The 16387-nt window shown below is 47.5% G+C and overlaps 1 protein-coding gene across 2 annotated transcripts; it reads left to right on the forward strand.

Annotated features, from left to right (window-relative positions):
• The first annotated feature begins 4793 nt into the window (after positions 1-4793).
• LOC144155030 (alpha-(1,3)-fucosyltransferase C-like) lies at positions 4794-6970 on the forward strand. Of its 2 annotated transcripts, none has more exons than XM_077686227.1 (2): positions 4794-4939; positions 5460-6970. In XM_077686227.1, the coding sequence occupies exon 2, from the start codon at positions 5471-5473 to the stop codon at positions 6761-6763; it is 1293 nt and encodes a 430-aa protein (XP_077542353.1). In that variant the 5' UTR covers positions 4794-4939; positions 5460-5470; the 3' UTR covers positions 6764-6970. The 2 variants fall into 2 exon arrangements, with proteins under 2 accessions (XP_077542353.1, XP_077542354.1); XM_077686228.1 differs by having other exon boundaries at positions 4871-5018.
• Positions 6971-16387: the final 9417 nt, after the last annotated feature.

Genomic DNA, 16387 nt, shown 5'->3' on the forward strand with positions numbered 1-16387 from the left:
TTCAAACACGACTATTCTGATCATTAGGTGCAAGTACTGATTAGCTCTGAATACTGGATACGGATGTTGAAAAATCTATTTTGTATTCATCTCGACACAGCTGCAACCCGCAGCGGTGGCTCAGTGGCTAAGGTGTTGTGCTGCTAAGCACGAGGACGCGGGCTCGATTTCCGGCCGCGGCGGCCGCTTCTCTGATGGAAGCGAAAAGGAAAAACGCCCGTGTGTACGAGATTTCGGCGCGCGTTAAAGATCTCCTGGTGGTAAAAATTAATCCGGAGCCTTCCACTACGGTGCCTCATCGCCTGCGTTGCGTCGGCGCGTTAAACCCCGCAATCAATCAAATCAAATCAATCAATCAATCAATCAATCAAACGACACAGCTGCAGCCCTGAGAAGTTAAAACATGCTGTATCAGTGGCCATATTTGGGTCAACCTAAAGCTCTCAAAGGTGCCCTAACCTAGCCAAGTTTTCACCGGCGGAAATTTCAATTCGACTGCATAACGCTCAGACACATATGATGCGGACGTTTGAGCTTCAAGGGAAAGGGTCACCGTCCCCGCGACCGTAACTGCCCAGCACGGCCCAGTAATCACGCACGCTCTGTATGGAACAAAAAGTCGCTGGTCGCGCACGCGCATTCATGTCGACGCAGCAGCAATTAAGGCTGTGGTACCATGCACATGTGTTGTTCATTGATTATGGGGTTTTACGCACCGACGCTACACAGGCGATGAGGCGCGCGGTAGAGGAGGGCTCCAGATTAATTTTGACCACCTGGTAATCTTTAACGCGCCATGTGTTGCTCAAACTATCGTCTGCGCACCTTGCGCGTACAGCTCAAATTCGTCCTACAGCTGAAATTGGTATTTCAGGCTCCGGAGCTACATTTGGGCTACGCAGCGCTGACGGTAACTTTAGACGACCTAGGAATATCTAACGAGTGCCTGAATCTTCAGGCAGAAAAATTTTTATCTTTATTTTTGTCTCCTACAGAAAAACGGCTGCCGTTGTTCAGCAGCCCAACGCCTGAGCCGCTGAGCCACTGCGACGGTTATTAAATAGAGGCCGGATTTTTAGGCATTAAAAAAGCGCGGTTTAGGCACCAAGAACAGGCAGGCCAGAAATTGCAGGCTTCCTACCTCGGAAATACAGACACCATAATTTTTATATAAATGCACATAATTACAAACGAAGACGTGCGCGGCCTTTATTGTTTATGATAGCATAAAAGCGCCAACAGTTGAACATTGCCATTCAATTGTCCCATAAAACTGCTAAACTAATGGCGATCTATTGGCTTCCTTCAACAAGTGCAGTGCTCACATTCATGTTCAATGGCCACTGTCGCTTGCTCGAATGTCGCATATAGTGAAACAGTTGTGAAAAAGAATACTGAAAGCTGGGAACACTGATTTAAACAAGCGTTGGGTTCACGTTAAGAACGGCAACAGCTCATGCAGTGCATCACTCCGCCGGAGCGACAGCCCCGAATGTCAGAGTTTGCGCGTGTTTTGAAAGGCGATTGCGCATAATGCGTGATATCGGCTTCTTTTTCTTACGTGTTTGGTTGTCGTCGTTGCAGTAATTAATTAGCAGATTAAGCCTGAAAAATTACTACGACTTGCGTCATGTTCAAAAAACTTTACCATGAGTTGAGAGAAGCGCGAAAGCTTTCTCAGATCAAAACTGCGTCAAAAGTGCGTCAAAACATTTGCTAACAGTGCGTCCAATCCATCGTCAAACCGTCAAAGACCCGAATCGCGAATATAGAACGAACCATGCGACAATGTTTTGCGCACGAAGTGAACGCATCTACGAACGATCTAAATGCATACCTATACATGGTTTATGAGATAAAGATATACTAGTATGTTACTTCTTCATTATCGATGCATGTACTGTCTTATCTAGAACTGTTCGTTTTTGGCGATTTTCAAGTAACCATTTTATCACAATAAAAGCCTGGTTTCACGTACGCCACGTGTGTTGAGAGATCTTATCAGAGCTTTTCGGTCGACCAACCGGCCTACGGGAAGAGAAAGAGAGAGATCGCTTTTATTTGCACCCGTCTAAAATGACGAGGGAGAGGGAATTAGCCTATACCCCCGTTCATTCCCCTGACCATCGGCCGGAATCCCTTGGGATTGGGCGGCAGTCAGGGCGAGACCGATGACTTTGCGTTGCTCTTCTGCTTTGTGGTTGAGTAATAAGGTCTCCCAAGATTCCACATTTCTGTTCGGTTCGTTATAGGAAGGGCATGTCCAGACCATGTGGACTAGGTCTGCAATGCTATTGCAGTGAGTGCATCTAGGATTGAAGACTTCCGGATGCCATTTACTGTATAGTTGAGGGTTCAGAAACACCCCTGTTTGCAATTTCCTCCACATAACTTCCTCTTTTTTGCTGAGCTGTTGGGGAAATATTTTTTTGACAGGATGCCATCACTCCCACTAAGAAAATACTCGCTGCAGTAAGGCGTGCTTTGCGCCGCACGGAGGAACAGTAAGCTGCGGCGATGAGGAGCAGCGGCAACTTCCGATGCCGTCCTGAAGTTGTGCCCGAGTACAGCTGATGTCTGCTGGCGCAATTTATTTACGACGCAACAGAGATAGACACAATCAATCAATACGCTCTTACATGAGAACTGTTAGGTACAACTCTAGCGATTTTCTCGTATACAATGATATCCGAATTGAACAGTCAAGACGTCTCAACACTGCCAAATACACTTACACACATTTGAAGAGCATTTTTGAAAAGGTGCCAGCATCCGAACGTCATTTTGATGGAAAAGCGTGTCTTAGATCCCGTCGGGAGTGTGAATTTTAGGGCGTAAGGAAATGGAGCTGCGCAGGGAGCTCTTCCACACGGGAATGATCCGCTAACAAAGGCGTGGTCGATGCTCAACCGTTGCATTGAAAATAGAGTTGGATTTGAGTTCTCTTCTAGAAACAAGGATGCGACTGCACATGTTTGAAGAAATCTGTTTGGAGAGTACATGGGAGGTAGGCTAAGAATCACTGTTAAAATTGGGGAAACATTAGCAAACTACCACCGTCTCCACATTTTTTATTCAATATTGTGCCTCTTGTCACTAAGAATGAGCGTACCATTCCACTGGTGTTAGCGGCGTTTTCGGAGAGGTGGTTGAACTAAAGAACTAGGTTTAATTCAATATAGTTCTGAACAGCCAATGTTGCCCGGTAACGTAAATAGCGATCTAAAACTGCACCCGAAAGCAAAACTTGAGGCCATATAATGTACATATGGGCGCCGATATTGAAAATGGGCGTTTAAAATAGACCTTTATTGCACTCATATGCATATATAGACATCATAAAAACACCATAAAAGCCCTTCTGAACCTCTAATCCATGTTCATTTACCAAATGGCGCGACAGGAGCGCGAGGAACAGGACAAGCTTATCCGGCCTATTATCCGGCCTCTAGTTATTATCCATCACGCTCAGCGGTACCTTCCACCAACACGTACAGTTCACACTCACATATAATAAAAATATATGCAGATCCGCTATCAACTTAACATTCGCAGATCCAGTTCTCAAATCGAGTGCGCTATCGACTCGATCAGGCCATAACGTAACAACTCGTGTGAACAATTTGGGCTCAAGGCTCCAGGCGCCGGTGTTATGGCCGCCGTGATGGTTGCTGAGACAACATTCATTGTCGTTAAGCGCGTTTGCTACAAGAGAAATGTCACGCAGGATTGCTATGGGGTCACATGTCATCATTCAGAGCTCTTGCGCAACGTCTTTGCTTGATAGGCACCACTGCGCTGTACATAGGCCGCTGTGAGAACATCACTTTTCTGATTAGAGTTGCCTGATGTACGAACATAGGGCTTCTATGAAGTAGGAAAAATTTCTCGACCAGTTACGAGCCAGTGCCCGGCCTGTGCTTCCAACGATCCACGGGGATGGCACTACAGTGTTGTCGCATAAGCGAGGTGAAAATAAAATTAGCCGTAAAAGGTACATCGGTCACCTCTTGCCTTGTTTTTAACAACCGGATTTGCCACCCACAAAATCCGCACTGCGTGACCTTCGCCACTTTAACAACTGCTCTTTTGTTCCGGCTTTTGAAAATTACTACGTTATTTTAGGTACATTCTCCTTGCGGGAGTCAGTGGCTTTACTCGTTTTAAACCTGGCTGTTGATGCCTCGAGTACGGTGCCGACGCTTACGTAAATTGAATTTTAGAAACAAAGGCATTCGTGAGCATGTGGCTGTGCGCGCAAAAAAATGACGCTCAAAATCACCACGGTGTGCAAAATTACGCTGCTTATCTGGTGGTAAATATTACGGCAACGTGCTCATAGGAATTAGCTTAGAACAATCCGTTCCGCTATTCACGGGGTATGTGGGAGAGACATTGGTTTAGCGCGACATCCTATCAACGTCGCAGAAGTACACGATATAGCTAACACTGACATTCACGCGGCTTCCAATGAAGCGATCCCTGCACATCATGCGCATGATTGAGCGCAATACGTTTTGCACTTCCAGTCTTGGTCAGCATGATCAAACTTACATCCCTTAATGCTTTCTGGCCCGAGGCTACTGCCACTTTTGCGCGTGCGATATGTCTCATCCCACTCTCACCAAGCATGAAGTACAGCGCATGTCCAGGCTGCAACTGAAACTCCCCTTTGCCAGAAGCCCGCACTATCAATCGCCTGCTATCACTTAAGTTTAGCAATTTCTGATGTACATGTATCGTTAAACAAACATTGCCAACAGAGATAAAGTTTCTTGAAACTAGTTCAACTGTATCTCCTGCAGCCGATACCTCGGAGCCTGTCACTAACAGATTGCTACACCAAGCTATTTAAACGTTGAACGCTTCCTACTGCTCGGCAGTTTGATTGAAGTCGAATACCTGGTCGGACCATCTTCTTGCCGGACGCACCAGGCTTGTAGGGATTGTTCATACGTGCATTTTATTTCTTTCCGCGGGACCCGTACGTCAGGCCCGCGTCTATACGGAAGCATACGGTGATTAAGTGACGACATTTACAAGCTTTGAACTGGCACACTCAAAAGTGCGGCGGTTATTTACTCTATGCGGAATAGCACTGCTAGTTGTCGCTATATGCATTTGTTTAGCATTGCGATCCCTGCGTAATACAGCAGCCATTTCCGACGCTCATTGCCGCAACGCTGCTGAAAGGCCGTCCTTCTTTTTCCGCGTGTATATTCATAGAGACCAGACTTCAACCACAGCTAAAATATTTTCCCAGCAGCACCCTCTCCGTTGAGCGCCTATACTTCAGACCTCGTGCTGCGTAGATACGCTTGCAGTTGTTTCGCCATGATACACCCACATTCTGTATCTTCATCGTTGGTCGTTAGACCATGTGTAGTCGTCACGAGGTGTATTTCTTTCGGTTGTGTGCCTGTCGAGAAAGTGACGCAATATCACCTCTTTTTTTTCAGGTCCAATTGCCATGGACGGCTTACGCGCACAGATGCAGGGCGTCCGAGACGTCCTGCGCAGTCCTTGCCGGAGACTCAATGGCTTGACGCGGCAGTATCCGCGTGCCACGAATTGGATTGCAGTGTTCCTCGTATTGTTCCTCGTAGCCATCGCCCTCACCCCTCACATACAAGGCTACTTCGCAGGGCGTTACAGTCCGCTGCCGAAACACACCCCACAGGGTGTGCACCCTGGCCAGTTCCTGGTTTTGCTGTGGTCGACTGCGCCGGTCCACCAGGCTGCAATGCGCATGCCGCCGCGTTCGGTACTGAAACCAGACACCGAAACACGGGGCCTGACTTCCTGCATGTCTTCCGACGGAGCAGTTGCCTGCAACGTGACCAAGGATCGTGACCTCGCTCAGAAAAGCAACGTCGTCGTATTCGACGCAGAGAGCGTCCACTCAGCGAACCTTCCGTCCAATCGGCCCGCGGAGCAGCTATGGGTATTCTGGGCGCACGGTCCACCACGAAAAGAACCTTTGCAAGACCTCCGGGAGACGACACAACTCTTCAACTACACCATGGGGCTCAGGCAAGACGCTGACATTGTGGTGCCCTATCGAAAATGGTCACCTCTGCTCCAAGCTCCGTCTTCCTTTGTCACGCCAAGTGTAAACAAGACAATAACGGCCGCATGGATAATCGGTGAGTGCGAGGAAGAGGAATTGCGACATTTCGACGGCTTCTCCCCGCTTGTTAGCAGTCGCTGGAAGGGCAGCGAAAGGTTTATGAATGACATACTAGAATATGTTGATGTGAAAATTGTTCCCAAATGCGGCGCCCAGCTTTGCTCTTCGCGACAGGGCTGCCTCAGCATCTTGGAAAAGCAGTACTTTTTCATCTTCGTAATGGAATCATCGCAGTGTTTCCAGAATCCCGTGCAAATGATTTACGACTCGTTGCAGTACTACATTGTGCCGGTGTTTTTCGGGGCGACCGACTTGGGTGCGTCCCTTCCACCCAGTTCCTTTGTGGACACCTCTAAACTTAGCGATTCTGCTGTCGTTGTCGACGCCCTCGCAAAACTTCAAGACTCACCGAGCCTCTATGACGACTTCATTAAACAGCGACGCCATTTCCAGGTCTTTGATGCACCATCTGCTTTGTGTTCTCTGTGTGACGCCCTGAGTGGTTCTCCGAAGAAACCCCTGCACAGTGATTTGGTAACGTGGTGGCAGAATCGCACCACTTGCCCCGAACGTTCCGCGGCGCCGCTGGCGGCGCCATACACTGACCTTCCCGCTGATCTCCCTGGCGTGTAAAGATTGTGCTGGACGCCTTAATTTTTCCATCGAACTCATCGCATTTTCTTCAAGCCTTTCTACGTCTCTTCTAAACCAACTTGCCCATATTTACCTTTCATGCTGTCGTGGTGTCTGCCTGTATCGTGTATTGCAGACATGACATATGTCGTTTTTACGCCTTCGTGCTCTGTCTATCCGTTGCTTTCAATAAACGCGTGCAGATCTGTGCAGTTTGAATTATTCCAAGTGAACTCTGTCGAAAGAAAACCAATAATCTAAAGATAGCAGAAAGAACTCGGCGACCTCTATAGCTGCTTTTCACCGTCCGTGTGCCGTGATGCCGAGCTGCCCCTTCCAGCAATGTGGACTAATCTCGCACACGAGGTAGTCTGGCGACGTTTTTACATATCTTGGCGGACGGTTTTTGCTCCAAGCTGCATTGCACTTTCCTACTGAGTTGAGCTTTAGAGCGGCGGTTTAATTAGTATTGGTAGTTTTCCTTAAGCTTGGGGGCGTTCTTCCCGTTATTACTAGCACTTGGTACTCCAGTCTTTGTGAAGCGGGTGGTCCTGTAACACTTTTTCACAGCCAAGCTGTGTGCCCCACCCCTCGAATGGTTTAACAAGCATCCAAACAGCATTATGAATGATAAGGTGCCTGGGAACAATGGGACCCCCCTCCCCCCCTGCCGGGTGTTCCTGATAAAGTATGTTTGTAGATTGTCTTCGAAGCTAAGCAGGACTAGTGTCACTAAATAGAGCAGTTCTTGCCCAAGCCGCCGAGCGTATGCGTCAGGCTAGGCAGGACACAACATTCGCCGCATCTTTGGACACACTTCTGCTGAAATGGTCTTACACGCATTATCTTTGATTCGCATTCGGAACGACGTCAGTCTCGCGCAGCCGCAGAGCAGGCAGGGCAAGCTAAGCCTACCAGAGTTGACAGACTGAAACGCTTAAACAACAAGATGGCGGCGTCCATGAACCGTCGCAGTGTAAACAAATGTCACGTAATGCGTACTGACCAATGGCCATAGCGCCGGCACGAAACAATAGGAGAAAAGAGTACCGATATTCTGTGCCCTTATCTAGCGACACTAACCGAGCGCAAGCGACAAGCCCGCCGAGACGACGAGAAACATTTCATACCCTCCTCCATCACCATTTGTAGTGGTCCACGAGGGATGGCAACCAATTTTTCTTGCCGGAAGGTAAATTCATGGAATCGAATATTCGCTGCGCGGAACCCCGGCTTCATTAGAGTATACTGTTCTAAACAAATACAGGACATAGCCTGAGGTTACCCAAGCATAGCGCTGTGTTTCTGTCTTCTTTGTATATGCCTTGTTTTTAGCGTTGTTTCCTCACGTTCCAGCAATGGTCCAACCAGCCCACTTGCTCCCTATTCCGGAAATCGTGCTTGCCTGGGTTATGGTCTTGTTTCGCTACAAATACTCCCTTGGTTCCTTTTGCTCTAAACAATGTCGTCACGTGTGTCATGCTAGCAGGGCCAATAATCACTTTTTAATCGCACAGAATAAATCATAATCACGCCCTTTGTTATGGAGTAAAGGCTTTTGTTTCGTTTCGTTTCGTTTTTTTGTTTATTTTTTTTGCGACGGAACAGTCAACGTGAGTTTAAATCGGCGTCAATGAATGAATAACAAGTTATTTTGTCCAGAACTCACACAAGCGACGCCGCAAATTTGACGCGTATGAACAGATGTCGCATTTTAGTATCGATGAGTGCAGTGCGGTGCGATACTGTGCGGGTATGTAGCCGTTGTGACGAGGTGGAAAGTGTCGCACGGTGTTTCGAGGTCCGCTGATTGACGTTAGCGCGCCATTAGCAGATTGACTGCGCATTTTGGCTGAGTGTTATGCGATGATAACGACCTCCTAACGCGAAGCGTTGTTCTCAACTTCATCTCAATTGCACGGTGTTTACCATTTTTACGAAGTAACCGAGGAAGTAGACACGAATGAAGAAATTTGAGCGGAGTTATTGGTGGGAATCGAACTCGCCTTAGGAATGGGGGCCCTACTAGTTCAGCCCCTCACGGCAGATGACTGGTCAAGAGCCATGACAGGTGTTTGTGTTGAACGTCATCGTCCAGTAGATTCTAGCGTCACGTGAGACGGCGCTGGATGTATACCGGGTGCCATTAATGTACAGAGGAAGTGGTGACCCTCCGCGTATTGTATATGTGCATGCTTTTTTAACAATACGATTAGCCTTCGACCCACTTCAGATACATTGCGGTATGCCAGTCCCTGTCCAGCGTCACACCGAGCCATCTGTGTGGGAAGCCTAAGAAGAAAGTTAAAGCAATAATTTCACTCAGCGTGAAAGCTGTAAAGGGCGGGGAAGTGATTCGCCAGAAAGGCTGTGGCGCCGCTCTCCGCTACCACACCTCACGCTCTTCGTCTTGTTGTCTCACTCCTCTCTTGATGAATTGTACAGAGGTTTGTTCAATGTATTTTAATTTTCCCGCCTTCGTAGTGCTCGCGCGCCTTCTCCTGGGACAGCCCGAATCCTTTTCTTCATCTTTTGTTTATTGTTCTATCCGGAACAGCACGAGCGGGAGTTCCGCTCTTTTACAGACGATAGTCTTTCTTGGGCTACTTAAACCCAGAAATTTTGGTCTGTCTGTCTGTCTGTCCGTCTGTCTGTCTGTGACTCGATTCAGCCACCCGGCCAAAGTAAAATTGATATTGCGCAATGGTCTTATATACTCACAGCCACATGTAAACGTCTAAGCCCGGTTTATATGTTCATACCTGTCAACTTTGTTGAACAAGACATTACGCAAATATATGACAGGAAATTAGTACACAAGGGATATTTACAGTGTTCCTTTATTAAAAAATTCATGGATGTTGGTTTTTCGATAGCAAATGATATTCTAAATCTACTGCAGAAAACAGCCGCCTCCTGGCGGCATATGAAAAACTACGCGGAAACAGCAACGAAAGGTTCCACTAGCTAGGTTCCACGTTCTGCTTGGAACGCACGTGGAGCACGGCCACGCGGCCCTATAAACCTTCTAGTCGGCCGCCTCCATTCACGCGCGTCTCCGCCGTACTGCAGCGCTGGCATCGAGGATCCCCGCCTGTAGAAGTGGAACGCGGTAAATTCAAATCGCCTTGTGCAAACTTTTAGTGTGTTTACCTTGGAAGGAGCATGACGTTACAGGAACAGCATAGAGGTGAGCTCCGGGGAATTCAGGGGGGGGGGGGGGGGGGGCATTTCCTTGGCACATGTTTACAAAGACTATCGTCTTTTGACGACATTTGCCACGAAAGGAGCAGATACGCGACCAATTTTTTGTCCTTGCTTTCATCTCGCACGTATTGGACCGTTTCTGCGCCCTTTAGAATGCGTCGTATTTTTCTTCGGCAGCCACTTTTTTTCGCTTACTGTCGTAAAAAGCAACCCAACGAGCATTCCTAACTAAATGAACGCGGGGACTGCCGGTTAAGTACATATATTTTGCCGCAAGTGTACCTGCAGTTTTCTTTGCGCTAAATAATGGGGACATGTATGACCAGTGCCACAGGTTCCAGGAGTTTCGAATGGTTCTGCTTATATAAACCTCTTGTTAAAGTATCCCCTTAACTTGGCTGGAAGGCTGAATCGATGTACAAGTGGGTATCTTTTCGAAGTCTCTGTTTGGGTGCGTGAGGCCGCGTAACACCGTGACCGCGGACGAGAAACGACAAGCCGGGCCCCTAAAGTGCTCCCCACTAAAAGTTGACAGGAGGACAGAGTGGTCGGGAGGGGAGCACGGATTGGAGAGCTTGTGGGAGGGAGTGGGCGAATTGAGGCGTGGGAGTTGATGGTGGGGAGAAGGGCGGGGGAGCACAAGGTGTATGTGTGGGTGCGCGCGCGTACGCGTGTGCGTGTGTGCGTGTGCGAGCGCGTGCTCGACTTGCCGGAGTATCGATGTCGACAAATGTACAAGCGTTCTTCGATTTTATCGATGAGAAAGATTGGCGATGAATCGCGAGGCGACAGGGTAGTTAAGCAGTTACTCTTTTTGGGCTGGTGAATCCTTCAGTTCCAAACAAATACCTTATACGTATCAAATTCCGGGTGGCGTTACAGGCCCAAATATTGCTTAGGCCGCCTGTTGCGTGCTCCGTTTACGCTTGTTTGTCCACACGCAGTCCACCCAACAATCGGAACACGCGCAACAGTCTTTGCGCGCTCTAATCGGAATTCGACGCGTTCGAAGGCACTAAATTGTACCGAGTCTGTCACGCGTGAAACACCCGAAAATAGCTTCCCTCTCGTACCTTCGTCCCATCTTCCGGACAAAGCGCTGCCCCATTACCAGTGTTTATCTCTTTACGGTAGAATGCCCGTTCGCGTAGCACACCCACCACAGCACGTGCCCCACACCCCGCGGCGGACGTGTCGGACCGCGGCAACGGATGCCGGCGCCTCGCTGCCGCCGAGGAGTTAAAACGCGTCCGTGGAGCCCCGATAAGCCTCGTAACGACGCCGCGTGACTGCGCTTTCCGCCCCACACCTTTACCAACGCGAGGTGCTTCCTGCAGCATGTTGCATGCCTCGAACGCGCGACGTCGCCCGTTGCTTTCTCCTTTCAATTCAACGCGGCAGGAAATTATGCCCTTGAGCCAGATAGTGAGCACCTGCAATCAGCAGCCATTTCGGGAGCCTCGTTAAAACTTGTTCCGGACCTTCGCCGCAGTTCTTTTTTCGCACGGACACATTTATAGGTGCGTCTATAAGCGTCGGAGCCCGGCGTTGTGTTGGGACAAAAACGAGCAGGGCGCCGCTTTCGAGCCTGCCAATGGCCTGATGGAGAACGCGCGTAGCTGCGTCCCTTCCGACCACGCCGGCGGCCAACAGTAGGCGTCGCATTCAAAGAACGACCCGCGAAGCTGTCGTGGCGCCAAACGCCCGACGCGCAAGCAAGCAAGGTAGAAAGAAATGCAGTGGAAAGATGCTTGTCAGTGGTGGTCCCTAGATAATACGATCGAGGCGCAACGCTAGTTCCCGAAACTAGCCCGACGAACCGCTCAGTCACCACCGGAACATGGGGGGAAAAAGGAGAGAAACTGAATCACGGTACGGGAAAAATCGTTTTCCTGTGTCGAGGACGTTACGAGGTAAAACAGCGGAAAAGTATGCTGATTCGCATGACTTCGCTTTTACCACGAGAAGTCTGCGCATCCTTGGGGGCAGAAAAAAGTATATATTCAGCTCGTGAACCAGCAGAGAGAATCGTGGGGCCAACAAATGCCGTAAATTTTTGCCCGCGTATACACTGTGACATTTTCCCTGTCGCTACTAGTTCATCGCAACCTCCCAGGTTACAGTCCCGCTGGCGTAAATCTCCACTGGCGAAATTATTGAAACCGCTGAGAAAGCAAGTTTTGGCGGGGGGAGCGCAGCCGCACGCCGTCTCATTCCCGGCAAGCATAATCGCGGTATTTGTGCCGTCAAGTAAGCGTCGCGAGAAACCGCTATGCATGATCTGCCTGTGGACGAAAAGTCGCCCTAGTCTGACCAAGATGTGGTGCACTAGCAACAATACCGTAAAATTCTAAGAAAATATTGCAAAACTGTGTGGACGATAACATAATGATTCGAATTAAACTCTTGACGAACTGGTGTTTTGTTTATCCTTTCAATGGCGATTGATTATTTGCAAATTTTCTTTCCCATTTAAAAACTCGCGTGAGAGACTGGCGTGGTGCGGGGGAAACATTCCCAATATTAGACGACATACTGTGGTTATAACATCATCTGTAAAATATTTTTTTGTTCTACGCATGAATGATGTCATTTATGCCGCAAGTATTCGGTTGCCTTCTCGAAAGAAAGCAAATATTTTTTACAGCGACGTTTCTAGCCTCTCGTTGGTCTGAAAATTTCGTGTCGTAAACAAAAAAACCTAGGCAGGACCCAGCAGTTCTTGCCCAAGACGCCGAGCGCATGCGTCAGGTTAATCAGGCGTGCAGCATAGAGCTCAGTATTCCTGTGTAGGAAAAACCACAAGACAAGCATCGAAACCGCATGACGGACAAAAAGGCGCCGGTAACAACGGGAACCCAAACCCCCCACACCCCATGTGTTCTGGTAACGATTAGGTTTGCAGCTTCTCTCGAAAGGGTAGGGGGGTTGAAGACGTCGTTCGAGGGCTAGCGCATGCGTCAGGCTAGGCAGGACCCAGCAGTTCTCGCCCAAGACGCCGAGCGTATGCGCCAGGACCCAGCATTTGCCGCCAGAGAAGCCGAGTGCAAGCGACAAGCCCGCCGAGACAACGAGGAACATTTCGTACCCTCCCCCATCAGCATGTGTAGCAGTTTACAACATCTGCGCTGGACATCCGCTTTCGCAGCGCGGGATAGCGTCCATTTTTTTATCACACCCCGCATGAACGATTAATTTTGCTATGCAATCGGCGCGTCGAGAAGAAAGCTGATACCCGACGACTTTCATCCAGAAAACTGGCTCACAAAAATCCATGATTTTAGGAGCCGCACAGCTTAAAGAATGGAACAGGACAGTCAGGAAGTCCTATTCAGAGCAGCTGGTGAGCCGCAAGTTGCCGATCTGACATCTTTATGGCGGCGCGCCTAACTTTTTTTATTAAGGTTGTGTAATGGAAGCACAGTATCTGGTAACCACCGAAAGCATCCCGGAACTCCATGCGCAAGATGCGCACAATAGAAGACAACCAACATCGTGAAAGACATTACGGGGGTGAATGTAAACCAAGTTTCAGAAGCGCACTTATATGAGACAAGTCTTATCAGGGAAGTCAAAAACTCGTCAGTATTGTGCGTAGACAGAACACTTCGATGACGCATGCCATCCCGAGGAATCAACAAGGAAGCTGAATGAAAACCAAGAGCAAATCTTACCCGAGAATGTAAACTCAAACGCAGGTCTCAGTGTTAGATATTTGGTACCTTTACACGGTGGTCTGTGGCTGTGTAGCGCCAGGATGCCTCGAATGGGATCTCCAGCTGCTGCTTGGGTACACATCGCGCGTTCAGGAACGAGTACTTGGCACTTCTTTTGCAATGTTTTGCTCAGCATTTCCTTTTCTATTTTTTATCTGCTTTCAGGCGTCGATAAATAAAAGTTTTGCAATATCTGCAGTAAATAGCGGTTAAATAAGGTGCAGTACCCTCCTGTACCGCAAAGGCAGAATATCAGACTACAGAAGTGTTAGAGTGCAATGAGACCCATACCAGGTGCGTAGTGGAGGAACAAACCTTTGGGAATGCTGCGGAGGTCAGCCCCGCGTATTGCCAGGCCAATAAATCGATCAGGATGGGGACAGGCATAAGCAGTACAACGAAGTATACAGACAATACAATGACCTATTTGAAATTATTGTTGGTTTGTAAACTTTGCCCCGCCCGTTCGCACCAGAGTTCGTAAGACAACGGTTCCACTGATTCTTTACTCTTGATATTGCAGCGTTGCATTTTCAAAGGAACGTACCTCGTAAAGAACTTGGAATATTACACTGTGTAAAATTACTTACACTGTTTTCATTGCACTATAAACTGGTAACGTCCGGTGCCGATCCCGTTTTATTTCTGTTAAATTAATGATATTGCAGAAGGCATTGACAGCTCACTCACGGTTCACCTCTTCGCGGATTACTGTTTAATTTATTCTAAAAAAGCAAGCCAGAATGACCAGGTCACATTGAACACAGCATTGGAAGAAATTCACGATTAGGGCGCGAAATAGAGAATGAAAATTAACCTCGATAAAACTGTTTTCGCAAGAAAAACAAATAAAACTAAGAATACCCCTTCGTTTGATTATGAGCTTAATGGAAAACGTTTAAAGCAAGTTACCCACTTCAAATATCAAGGCGTCACAATAGCCGAATATTTAAATTGAAAGTTGCACATAAGTAATGTATGCTTTTCCACAAAAATAAAATTATGGTTCTTAAGAAGGAAACCTGAACTAGCTTCCACGAAAGCTAAGTTAACGGCATATGAATCCCTTGTACGGCCTGAGTTAGAGTACGGTAGCATAGCATGGGACCCTTCTCAAAAAAATTGGTCGCGTATCTGCTCCTTTCGTTGCAAATGTCGTCAAAAGACGATAGTCTTTATAAACATTTGCCAAAGAAATGCCCCCCCCCCCCCTTGCATTCCCGCTCACCTCTCATGCTGTTCCTGTAACGTCGTGCTCCTTCCAAGGTAAACACACTAAAGGTTTGCACAAGGCGATTCGAATTTACCGCGTTCCACTTCTACAGGCCTCGATGCCAGCGCTGCTGTACGGCGGAGACGCGTGTGAATGGAGGCGGACGACTAGAAGGTTTATAGGGCCGCGTGGCCGTGCTCCACGTGCGTTTCAAGCAGAACGTGGAACCTAGCTAGTGGAACCTTTCGCTGCTGTTGCCGCGCAATTTTTCATATGCCGCCAGGAGACGGCTGTTTTATGCAGTAGATGTAAAATATCATTTGCTATCGAAAAACCAAGCATCCATGAATTTTTTTAATAAAGGAACACTGTAAATATCCCTTGTGTACTAATTTCCTGTCTTATATTTGCGTAATGTCTTGTTCTTGTTCAACAAAGTTGACAGGTATGAACATATAAACCGGGCTTAGACGTTTAGATGTGGCTGTGAGTATATAAGACCATTGCGCAATATCTATTTTACTTTGGCCGGGTGGCTAAAATCGAGTTACAGACAGGCAGACAGACAGACAGACATACAGACAGACCAAAATTTCTGGGTTTAAGTAGCCCAAGAAAGACTATTGTCTTTAAAATACCTCGTTGATCAGCTAGAAAGGACCGAAAGAAGAGTAGCAAGGTTTAATATGCCTAACTGTCGCTCATCAGAGTCTGTTACAGAAATTATGCATAAGCTCGAACTCCCTCCTCTTTCCTAGCGACGTAGAAGTGATATGAATAGATTTTCTTTATTTAATTAACCATAAGTACTTTAATTTTAGCTCACAGTTTTAGCTAAAGTTTTAGCTAAAGTTCTAGCTAAACCCGCGGTCCACGCGAATAGTAAGAAGTAGTCATCAAGGTCAATTTATGGCGATAATGGCACGTATAAATGCTTTCAAATACTCTTTCCTTCGTAAAACAACAGAAGAATGCAACATTTTTGCCACAATAAATCGTAAATGCAGGAACCTTGAATCAATTTGAACAATCTTTGTTAAACCATTTTTTAATCGAAACTTAACAGTCTTAAAGTTCGTCTTCCAGCCCTCTGCTCCCAGAACGGGCGGCATTTCAGTGTACTTTCCTTCTTAGTGTAAGTGCGATCCTCGAGTTGTTTTAAAACCTGTCTGTGAATCTTGAAAATTAGGTAAGGTCTGTGCTTACGGATACTTCTAAACGTGTGACTATTGATAAGTACCTTCAAGGTTTTTTTTTCTTTCATTGTTTCGCAGGTTGGCAGCACGTGTCTCCGCGTAACGGGCGGGACTATATTTGACATTATTATGAGTATTGTTGAACAGGGTTTCGAGCGTGAAGAACCATGTGTTTCCAAATGTCGATGCGGCTTTTTTTCTTCAATGTATGCGTTTTTGAATGGTCTGTTTTTGAAGTGTTACTTATTTTGCCAGCTGCATATCCCAGCATTGTTTATTTTTTCCATTCTGT

Source organism: Haemaphysalis longicornis, unplaced genomic scaffold, assembly GCF_048455015.1.
Source record: "Haemaphysalis longicornis isolate Haplotype H1 unplaced genomic scaffold, Haemaphysalis longicornis Haplotype H1 scaffold_1, whole genome shotgun sequence".
Lineage (NCBI taxonomy): Eukaryota > Metazoa > Arthropoda > Arachnida > Ixodida > Ixodidae > Haemaphysalis > Haemaphysalis longicornis.